This window comes from Leiobunum rupestre, chromosome 1 (assembly GCF_980474605.1).
Source record: "Leiobunum rupestre chromosome 1, qqLeiRupe1.1.hap1, whole genome shotgun sequence".
Taxonomy (NCBI): domain Eukaryota; kingdom Metazoa; phylum Arthropoda; class Arachnida; order Opiliones; family Sclerosomatidae; genus Leiobunum; species Leiobunum rupestre.
In genome coordinates this window covers 39,135,193-39,147,691 of record NC_143384.1, presented here as the reverse complement: position 1 = coordinate 39,147,691, position 12,499 = coordinate 39,135,193, and the positions used below count along the sequence as shown (strand labels likewise).

At 33.1% G+C, this 12,499-nt stretch overlaps 1 protein-coding gene across 1 annotated transcript; it reads right to left on the bottom strand.

Moving 5' to 3' along the window:
- On the bottom strand, window positions 1–834 carry LOC149962841 (putative G protein-coupled receptor Mth-like 1). Its single transcript, XM_090164460.1, has one exon. The coding sequence runs from the start codon at window positions 757–759 to the stop codon at window positions 1–3; it is 759 nt and encodes a 252-aa protein (XP_090020586.1). The 5' UTR covers window positions 760–834.
- Window positions 835–12,499: the final 11,665 nt, after the last annotated feature.

Genomic DNA, 12,499 nt, shown 5'->3' with positions numbered 1-12,499 from the left:
CTAAGTGTCAAAAGTGGTTGTAGAAGTTCTCTTTTCAACTTCGCAGTGATGACTTTGTTTGAAACTGCTCGACTCTGTTGTGTTTTGAGCAGACCCTGTGTTCGAGCCAAAGCGTCTCTTCAACAGCCGCCACGTCTTCTTCTTACAAGTAAAAATGAGAAATACGTAAAGGCCGTGTAAGCCCACGAATATCTCGGCCACCCCCGAAACCACCCTCGATTCAGTCAGCGAGAAGAAGAGCAACGGGATCCAGGGCAGTCCCAAAACGACGGCCAATTTGACGCACAACCAGAAATATTCTCTGGTTTTCGAGTCGGCCGCCATTTTCGTTTCCCTGGCCGTCTTGAACAAACAGCACACCGCTATAGCGAACATGACCACATTGGCCAACATCATCGGGAACACTATCAAGCAGGTAATAAACATGTACAAGGGACTGCCGTAATAACAGACTCTATTGGCGTTTTGAGGTAGTTTGATGTAGATGGTAAGTGAAGCTATGGTAATCAGAGCCGGTAAACACCAAGCGTACAACGAGTAAATGACGTATCTGCTCTTGGACACGGTACTTGGAACGTGGCTTCGGAAAGCGCGTTGGACATCGTACGCCATGATGTTAGTCCACGCGAAGATGGACAAATAGACATACTGTTGGATGACGCCTATGACGTAGCAGGACAGACGTTGGGTCTGTATGTTTTCGTCGACGATTTCCAGTACTTCGCCGATGATCCATCCAATGGACATGAAAATGACCATTTTCGCCGGGATATTTTGCAGCGGTGGCAACAGATAGTAGACGGTAATGTGAACGCACAGGCAGATAATGGATAGAGCCGTGCACGCGTAAGAGAGCACGGAAAATACGCGGTCGGTTTCATCATCTATCTCAAAAGTTGCATTGTAACTGTTGATGCTCTCATTAGCTGTTATATCGAAGATATCCCAAGATTTCAGACTTTCGCCGTTTTCATCAGGCATTACTTTCAGTTGTGAATATTTCAAAGGTTAGCTACGAAATTAAACAAAAATTGGTTTAATTCTTGTACTTATGCGAGAGTTTAATTATTATAATAATCAGCTAAACTAATACCCAAGGAACCACACAGGCCTAAGTCAACTAGTGACTGGTGAAGCCAATTGCCTGTGGCCGAGTTATATTGCGTAGGAGCTTGGATTAATTAAAGACAGGGATATACTAAAAAATAAGCAAAAACGCGGAAACGATTGCTATGAAACCTCTATTGGTGAAATCGGAAATGACTAAATCGTATGCGCGGTAAGTGGATCAAGGAGAGATAATAATAATAATTAGCTAGTCTAATACCCAAGGCACCACCTTAAGGCCCATTTTCATGCTCGCTGGTAGCGGATAAAAATCGTCAAAATTAGGCTTAAGTCATTAAGGCTTAAGTCATCTAGCGACTTATAATGCCTTAATCAGGTGGCCGGGTTACAATGCGTAGGAGGGTGGTGGCAAGCCCTTCATGCCACGCGAGCCAACAGCTCTCTATACACTAACTATTACCGTTAACCTCAACAAGTTTTTATGGAAGGGGAGAGGTAAACGTAGGCATGGCGATTCTCTATCAGAGCAATTGAAACTAAAAATGTTTAGCGATCAACATTTGAGTTGCTAGGTATTAATACCATCAAAACTAAGCAATATAAGCAACCGAATCAATAGTAAGAACTTTATGACTGAAATTTGTAGTCCGAGAGTATATTAATGAAGATTTTACGAAATTATTAAGGTGAAATGATTCAAAAGAAAGTTCTGTCACTATGCATTGGCTCAAAATGTGAAGATGCGCTACTAGTTTGACAAACATTTCGTGCTTACGCAATGGGGATTTCCGTTTATTCGCTGATTTCCTCTGATAGAGGGTTTATAACAATCTTTTCTGTGGTATATCCCTGTGTTTAATAAATCCATGGTAGGAGGGTGGTGGCAAGCCCTTCAAGCCACGCAAGCTATTTGTCGTCAACTGTCTTATGGTCGTAGACTAATGAATGCCAAAGCCCCACATTAACATGTGGAGTCCAAAATAAACTACTGATATTACTCATGGCCTTGTTACTGACAATTGTCTAGGGCCCACCAATAAATAGAGATCCAAATCCGCTTTCCAGGACCTACCGTTTCGCGGAACAAAATTTGTTGAGTTGGAGAGTTAGGCCTCGTAAATGAACTTAATCAACTCGTGTTGGCGCCATCTATCGTGTTATTGGAAAACTAAACCTTAACATATTTTGCAAAAGTGTCTGCTTATAGAAACAGATGGCGCCAACACGATTAAGTTGAAACTTAAGCCTAATTCTCCTATTCAAATAAAACGTGTCCCGCGAATCCCAGATTTGTTTGGATCTCTATTTAAAGTATTTATTCTACCTCATTTGGGCCCACAATTTGGAAGTTTCAGGAATAACACTGTTGAATACCTTGCTTTATAAGAGCCTTAAACTTCTTTTACGTTTTGTTGTAAGGGCAGAAATTAACTAGCAGAAAAGGTAATAGTTGATCACGTGGCATGAAGGGCTTGCCAAGGCCTCGGAATGATTCGGAACTCGATATAGTTAGGTTTCATAACTCCCACTATTTCAAAACTAATTCGTACATTATCAGAAAATTTATTCCAAGATTACCTTTAATCTGAATCGATGACATTCCCTCGTAAGTTGTTATTTTTCGTTAGTCGATTTGAACTTTTCACAATCCGACATTACGCGGGCAAAGTACATTCTCGTTTTAATGGGCTGCTACAGATTTCTGCACAGATAACTTTTCTCTCTGGCTCGAGCGAAGTCTCTGCTAGGGACTAAGCGAGTTCCAGATGGCTAAAGCCGAAATGAGTAATCTTCAGTATGAAGAAATAATGTAGAGGACCTAAAGAAAATAAACAATTAGTTTGTTTCCGTTTGCCGTGGCTAAGTTGCCTTTTTTGAGGTTAGACAATGTTTCGTGTCCTTAACGGGAAAATGATGTGATTAAGTTTGAAATTTTCCGATATAAATCGAGATTGATCTATTTGATTTTATTCGTATTTCCCACGTTGAAATATAATTATGAAGGGAGTTAATTACCTAATTAACTTACAAAGCTTTAATAGCGCCATCTGTATTTTTTATCAGATATTACCTAGAAAGTATTTACACGTAAGCGTTAATTAAAACTTCAAATTTCCCAAATTTTCATTTGACAATGTCTTCTTAGAACGACCAAGGATCCTATATGTTAGAAGGATATGAGGCGAGGGACGAAAAATGGCAGCGCCGTCGGTGGGTCATGCGCGATAGAGAATCCGTCTTTAGATTCCGTCAAGGACAAAACATGGCGGAAACCGGTCTACCGTTGGAATTTCTGGCTATTTTATTTAATTTATTTAGTTCTCTCGGAGATCTATTTGGTCCGAGTTTCGCGTCTTTTTGTTTGCTCGAAGACCTCCAAATTTGTTTAGGGTTTAGCTTTTTTATCCCTCTTCATAATGGACTAATCAACTTATTCGCTAATTTTATCATCCTTTGCAATGCAGTCCATAGGTGGTTCCTTTTAACGTTACATTTCTTTTAAGATTTGCTTATCAAAGATTTTACTTTTTGAAAATGTATAAAAAAATTTCTGTATACTCAGTTGCAAGTTAAGAAAGGCAAAATATCTATTACATTTGGCAGATAGAAACTAACACAAATGTACATGTAAATTGTCGGTGGGAATTTCGTATACCCGCGCGCGTTTCATAAATTTGTAAAATCCCATCTATTAGGTTATTTTTCATAGTGATAATTAATTAATTAACATAGACAGTTGTAATCATTTATTTTTGGTACAACTATACAAGCGAGGCATACCTATAAGTAAATTCCGTTTGGCGAGTCCAGGGTAAGTATAAATCAGATAATGCCAATATTACCACGTTGACGTACATAAACGTGCGAGTCGAATATTATTTAGAAGCAAACTACTTAAAAATAATAATCTACATTAAATATTTATTAATCACTTTTAAATTTACGTAACAGACATTTCTAAAACGGTTTAATATAACACGCGTAGGAACCTTTCGGAATTCAACAGAAAATAGGCGAAATTCGAAATAACCGCAGCCGATTTAGCGGAAATTCGTGCTAGTATCTCTCCGCCAAATGTACTAGATTTTCACAATATTCAATATTTGAGAAAATTGACATAGTACAAAACATTCTACAGAGATACAGTGTCCATGATTCGACTATTAGCGTTTTCTATTGGGAACCTCCGAGCACTCCCGGAGTGCTCCAAAATCCAAATCGTATTCCATTGGGAAAAAAGGGGCAACTCCGAGAGGGAGGATCGTCTTCCATTGACCAAGGTACTCCCTCCCGGAGTGCTCCCGGAGTGCTCCCGGAGTGCTCCCGGAGTGCTCCCAGCTGCCCCATCTCAAGAGTCGGAGGGAAACCAAAGAGTGCTCCGAAAACGTTTCGTATTTCATTGGGAGCTACCAGGGCGAATCCTCCGAGTGCCTCCTACAGAGAGCAGTGACGTCATTCAACAAATCCGGATCACACTCGGAGGTTCCCAATGGAAAACGCTATAAATGTTTTTATATCGGTCGTCTTGGAGAAACGTGCTGTAAAACAGAAATGACCTTGACTTCAAGGTTAATTTTATGGCATCGCGATGGGTCGGTGGAATTATGACTGACAAACCTGTTTGATTATCGTAATTTATTCTGCGTGCATGAATTGTGGTATTTTGGAAACAAGTACACGAGGAAGCTTAAAACTTTTATGACTGCGACGAGAGATAAAGTTTGGACCTTTAAAGGTCTTCTTCTAAAATATTTCGAGGTCTATTATACACTTTATCTTAGAACGCATCGTTTAAAATAGATTTAATTCAATAGTCACGTACGTTGTCATATTTTACAAATTTTAAATGCTAATCTCCGGATAACATCAATTGTTTTGGGAATGGATGGAAAGGTAATTTTGGATTCGGGAATGGGTTTCCCCCTTTAGTCGTAATACTTGAATTAGGAAACTGTGGCAAACGGAATGGGAATGGCTGGAAATGTGATAGCATAAGTCTATAATATTGTTCCATAAGTGTGTCACTTTGAGGAATATTTTACTGAGAGCTAGTAACGGGGTGACGTCATCACAAGAAGAAAATATCCCCCTAGCGAGGTGCTGTCAAAGGCTACGTATGTGACGCGGGAGCAAGTGGACGCAAAACGGCGACGACGCCCGTAATACAGTCTGTCTTGTGAATAGCTCTCAGTAAAACTTTTGCATGTGGAGAATAGGAAGTGTTACACTTATGTAACAATATTATACACTTATGGTGATAGGAATGGATGTTGCGCCTCTCCTGGCTAGCTAAAGTAGGCATTTATCTAAAGCCCGGAATCCATCTTTTCAACACCTCACTTTAAATGGGTTAGTTTCACCCTTTACCCGTTAAGTGAGAAGGCGTAAATTTGGGAGCTGAACGTATTGTAGCAAATTAAATTTACGCAAAGAAAGTGGAATGACGGAGTGGTTAGCACTATCGCCGCGCAGCAAGAAGAGCCGTGGTCGATCCTAGGAACTACTACATACTGGAGAGGGGCTAATCGGTTACCAAATTATCAGCCAAACCTCCAAAACGTTTTTAGCCACGCCCCCTTCCAAATCTCACCGGGAAGACATACCAAATATTTTCTACTTTCATAGGCTAGCGCGGAATAAAAAATTAATTAAACGAAATATAATATAATAAAATACAAAAATCTGAAGGCTAAATAAAATACACAAATAGGTAAAATTCAAATTTTTGTTTCGGAAATAGTGCTTTTTCTCAAAAAATTTAAAATTTTTTTTAAATCAATGATTTTCACTTAAAAATCCCTTTGTCTCACAAAGCCGAATAAATCGCCAAAAATCCCAGACATTGGCAACACTGGCTCAGGTGGAGCTTAGTGCCGATTTGATAATGGGCGGCGTTTGGCGAAAATCACCCTGCAAAATAAAAAAAAAATCCAAAATGTTTTTGAAAGGAATAAACAAGTTACGTAACAAAACTCAAAACATTTTCGGCTGTGGGATCAAAATTTAGCGGCGGCGGCTCGTTGCTAGAGAAAATATCGGCGGCGGCGGCGTTGGATCGGCGGCGTTAGGCTCTATTTAGATGAGTTTCATCTTGAGTTCTTAGTTTTCCCCTTTCCATAAAAGCTTGCCGAGTGAGTGTAGGGAGCTGTTGGCTTGCGTGGCATGAAGGGCTTGCCACCACCCTCCTACGCATTGTAACCCGGCCACCTGAGTTAATGGCATTAACAGTCGCTCGATGACTCGCGTCTAGGGTGGTGCCAAGGGTATTTGCCTAGCTGATTATTATTTATTATTTTTTTTTTTCAAAATTCTGAAAAGATATTTCGGTTTTTGTCTACTTAAGTTTATAGAATTTATGGTTTTTCGAAAAACCTGACAAACAACCAAAGTGAACTTTTGAGGCATTTGAAGTTTTTTTTACTAAATAATTAATCGCTTAAAATAATTGAAATTTTAAATGTAAACACTTTCTAAGTAATATCTGGTAAAATAAAATTAAACGTTTTCAAAAATGTCAAACAATCTAATATTTTGTTGGCAATTATATAGTTTTGACAACATGAAAACGCAGTAGTCAAATGTCAAAATATGGGATTAAAATATTTTTCCATTTCAATAACATACAAAAAAATATTGGCCCATGGTTAAGTTAAGAATTACTACGTTTGGTTATAGTGGAAGCTAGAATATTTTAAGTGGGATGTACATTGTTTTGCCAAAACTAAACATTTTAAAAGTCACATGATTATGTTACGTTTTTACACGTAGTAGGTTTGAACATGGGAATTGAATACATGCAAGCTAACACAATATATATTTGGCACATACTGAGTTTTGACGTGGTTTTTCAAGATATAACAGTAATTCCCAGGTATTATTGTACCTATATTTAATGAATAAATTATTTTTTTGTTGAAATTTTTACAAATGTAAAATTATTTCTGAACCATAAACTAATTATTAACTGAAATTTTTACAAATGTAAAATTATTTCTGAACCATAAACTAATTAGTAACTGAAATTTTTACAAATGTAAAATTATTTCTAAGCCATAAATTCATTATTAACTGAAATTTAAAAAAAAATATTCTTCACTGGGGTTTACCAGAAGATTATATAATTATATATTATTCCTTTGGCCGATATAGTAAGTGGGAATTGCGTTGAATATTGTCGATATTTTAGGTTAGGTTAGGTTAGGTTAGGTTTACGTTAATGTTACTATTTTCTTATATTAACAATATTTAAAAGAAAAACAATTCCTAATGTTCGAAAAAACGGACAAACGATTATTCGAACAAATGAAATTTGCCAGTAAAGTTAACATAAATTGAACGACTAAATCACCAACAAAAGTTGTGATATAATTTTGGGGCAAATGAAATACGTTTTCGGACATACGATCCTGTTTTCCGGTATTCGGACATTTGTACCACCGTTCGGACGAATGAAATTCGAACAAATGTACCCAAACCTTTACACTGAGTAGGGATATTTAACTATTGATAAAGCATATTTTCCCGATGAAATAGTATTGTTAAATTAAATCAATATATAACGTCCCCAAACGGTTTTTTAAATCAGTGGGAGCCTGCTCGGGTGCATGTTGCAAGCGAATAACATTACCAAGATACGTAGTTGAATACTTCTCTCGTAAGATGTATGTTATGTACTTCTGGTCTTACCAAATGACAGTCAATATATTCCCAATTAGTGTTGTAATTTGGAAAATTTTCTGGAAAATGACCGAGGCTTTTTTATCCCGAAAATTTTCCGTATTTTTCCGAAAAAATTAAAAAACGTTTTATTCCATGATTAGTCTAATACTGTTTGCAAATTCAAACAAAGTGGAATTTTAGCGTCATTTTTCGAATCTAAAAGTAAAACTAAACCTCTAGACTAGTTTAAACTGATTAACAATGTAACACTATTAATTTTTTTTGTAGTATGTTTACTGTTATTAGACATTTTATATCGATAAAAAGTTTAAAAAAATAAAAAACTCTTAAAAATAATTTGTTTCAATTTTGTTTTTTTTTTCGATTTGCGGAAATTTTTCCGCATTTTATTTTTCCGGAAAATTAACAACAATATGCCCCATATTTAAAAACACTTATCTATACTAACAGAAATAATTTTTCGTATATTCTAAGACAATGAATTCAAAGATTACCTTTAATCCGAGTCGTTGTCATTTCCACGAGACAATATTATTTTCCAACATCCCGTTACTCGATTTTGAACTTACAATCCACCATTTCGCGGACAAAGTGTATTTTCGCAATCTCGTCTTCGATGGTTTAATTGGTTGCTAAAGATTTCTCAACCCTTGTCTTTGTCTCTTGGGGCAAACTGAGTTCCAGATGGCAAAACACGAAATGCAGGAATGTGTAGAGGGTCTTAAGAAAATATACAATTAGTATGATTTCGTTTGTCAAGGTTAAGCCGTTATTTCTTGGGTGGTACCGACGAAGATAGATAATATTTCGCGTCATTAACAGAAAGAGATGCAAATCACCAATTTAAAAAAGGGGTTTTCTGTTATTTTACTTTTGGTGATCTGAAACTATTATTGTAATACCACTATTTTAAAAATGGATCTTTCATATTCTATATTTAGTGAAGAATACTAATTAAATTAATATTTTACTTAATTTCCTTCATCAATATTACCTCCTGATTTAATGGTACTAATGGTGATTTATATCAGTGGCGTAGCCTGGATTTTGGTTCGGGGGGGGGGGGGGTAGCACACCATTGGAAAATAAGTAAAAAAAATATTTGATTTATACGTCATTAATTTTTTTTAATAAATATTTACCAATATTTCACCTTTGTTTTGAAATGGTATCTTTTGATTATTGGAGCGCCGTCTGTACTTAGTAAAGATACCAATAATTAATTTTATATATTTTTTTCTAAATACAATAATATTTCCCCCTTGTTTTAAATCCAACCATTGTAATTGGAGCACCATCTATATTTAGTGAAGATAATACTAAATAAAATTATATATATATATATATATATATATATTTTATAAATACCGAACATTTTCCAGGTTTTTAAAATAGTAATATATTGTAATATAATGTCATTTTATGTAATGTAATCTAACGTAACGTAATATAACGTAATGTAACCTAATGTAACGTAATATAACGTAATCTAACGTAACGTAATGTAATGTAAAGTAATGTAATGTAATGTAAAGTAATGTAATATAAAGTAATGTAATATAATATAATGTAATGTAATCTAACGTAATGTAATATAATCTAATCTAATGTAAAGTAATATGTTAAATTATTAATATTTTTCAACCCTAAAAAGCTTTATTTTTAAATTGTAACTCTATTTAGTATATATAGCCTAGTGAAATTAGCTTTGTACCTGGAACCAGGGTTTAAAAAAAATACACAGCCCAGTGGGTTTTTTTAGGGTTTTTTCGGGTTATATTGGGTTTTTTATTTTAAAAATATTAAATATGTTATGTTTATTAAATTATTATTGTTTATTAAATATATTATGTTTATTAAATTATTATTGTTTATTAAATATATTATGTTTATTAAATATATTATGTTTATTAAATATATTAGGTTTATTAAATATATTATGTTTATTAAATATATTATGTTTATTAAATATATTAGGTTTATTAAATAAATTAGGTTTATTAAATATATTATGTTTTTTAAATATATTATTGTTTATTAAATATATTATGTTTATTAAATTATTATTGTTTATTAAATATATTATGTTTATTAAATATATTATGTTTTTTTAAATATATTATGTTTATTAAATATATTAGGTTTATTAAATATATTAGGTTTATTAAATATATTATGTTTATTAAATATATTATGTTTTTTAAATATATTATGTTTATTAAATATATTATGTTTATTAAATATATTATGTTTATTAAATATATTAGGTTTATTAAATATATTAGGTTTATTAAATATATTATGTTTATTAAATATATTATGTTTTTTAAATATATTAGGTTTATTAAATATATTATGTTTATTAAATATATTAGGTTTATTAAATATATTATGTTTATTAAATATATTATGTTTATGAAATATGTTATGTTTATTAAATATATTATGTTTTTTAAATATATTATGTTTATTAAATATATTATGTTTATTAAATATATTATGTTTATTAAATATATTATGTTTTTTAAATATTTTATGTTTATTAAATATATTATGTTTATTAAATATATTAGGTTTATTAAATATATTATGTTTATTAAATATATTAGGTTTATTAAATATATTAGGTTTATTAAATATATTATGTTTATTAAATATATTATGTTTATTAAATATATTATGTTTATTAAATATATTAGGTTTATTAAATATATTATGTTTATTAAATATATTATGTTTATTAAATATATTATGTTTTTTAAATATATTATGTTTATTAAATATATTATGTTTTTTAAATATATTATGTTTATTAAATATATTAGGTTTATTAAATATATTATGTTTATTAAATATATTATGTTTATTAAATATATTATGTTTAATAAATATATTATGTTTATTAAATATATTATGTTTATGAAATATGTTATGTTTATTAAATATATTATGTTTATGAAATATGTTATGTTTATTAAATATAATAACAATTTAATGAAAAGAGACTTAAAACGGTTTTAAAATTCACAAAAAACGCAAACGAACAGAGAAAGCTCTCTCTTGACTATGTCGTAGTTGCGCACAACGAGTCGCGTTATTGTACAAGATTCAGTCGGTAACCATGGTAGCCATATGACGCGAAGAGCCAATTCGTGAAAAGGGGAAATACATGGAAATTCGCCTTCACCCTCTCTCCCCTTCCTTCTTTCTCTATGGTCGTTTGTACCACGTGATCTTAAAATTTCAAAATGGCAATCTAACGCGGTTGAAATTGTTACGTAATTTTTTGCGCTTTATATTTTAGTAATTTTTAATTTTGGTTTTTTAATTCAATAAAAACTATCAACTGATATTTAGTAAATCATATTTAATCTATAAAAACGTGAAAAAATACCTTTGGCGTAAAAATGTACTTCGTGTTTATCTTTTTTCATCTGAACAGTATCGTCCACTCTTAGCGATACTTGTTTTTTTTTTTCAAATAACCTTGGAAGACTCCCTTAGTGTGATTGGTTTACTTACGGGGGCTAAAAACCAGGCTTTTTACCGATCCTCTAAAATCTACTATCCATGGAAAACTTAACTAGTCAATGATTGAAGATTTATATTCGAATTTATTTTAAATATTAAAATTTAAATGTTTTACAAACTATAGTATTTGGAAACTAGTGGCCTAGAAAAATTCTTAACGATTGAACCGTATTTTTGAGTAGTTTGTCTAGCTGACGCGAGAAGTCGCTACGTTCTTGGTGAGCGACTTTCTTAAAAAATAGCAAAATTCAAATGTAACGCGCTAAAGTGTCGTTTTATTCCACGAGCTAATATTTCAGCGCGAGTACGTTTTTTAAATGCGCGTGCTGTTTTCAACTTTAACAGTACAATAAGTTTAACTAAATCACGTGAAATTGAAATAAAAATATTTTTTCTGACAACACCAGCATGAGACGTGTTTCAGCGCCATCTCTTATATTTTCCCAGAACCACAAAACCACTTACTTCCGCCTTAAGTAAATTGATATTTGTATATCAAAACGCCCCGACAGACCCTTCACCAGACATTTTGTGCGTAATTTAGATGCGTTTATTCAATAAGTGGTTATTTATTCACAAATTTCCAAAAAATATTTGTATGATATTATATAATAAAAAATACGTTGAAACTAGCTAGGATTGGTTAGGCTCATCAGTTGCCTTGTAATACTGAAAACGAGACGTGACGCAATGGCTTGCTCTTTGAATGCGTCACGATCCTAATTGGTGGTTTCTTTTCGCCTGTTCTCGAACTGAAAGTGTACTATTTTTACTCTAAAAAGTTTTATTCGCCTGTTCCGGGGATGAGAATTACTCCGCCCTACTATTCGCTTGTTCCGGAGTATTAGGGCTACTCTGTTTACTCCTTCTGAAAAGGAGGTGTAAAGGAGTAAATCGGATACTGTTGTCTGCTATACATAATTTATCTGCTAAAAAGAACTATTCGCCACCTCAGAAACGGAGTAAGATGATGTCATAGCCTTACTACTTCTTACACTATTCCGAAATCCCGGAACAAGCGAAACGAAATCACCTTATATTGAACAAAAGCTGCGAAGTGCTATTTAGTTTGTCACAAATTAGCAAAGTCAACGACGAATAATATTCGCTATAGGCATGGCTTCAAATAGACAAGCTGCGGTTTTACTTTAAACGTGTTCCAACCAAAATTAATTGTAAGACGTATAACGCGTGTTCCCGGATTTAGAATATACTTTAA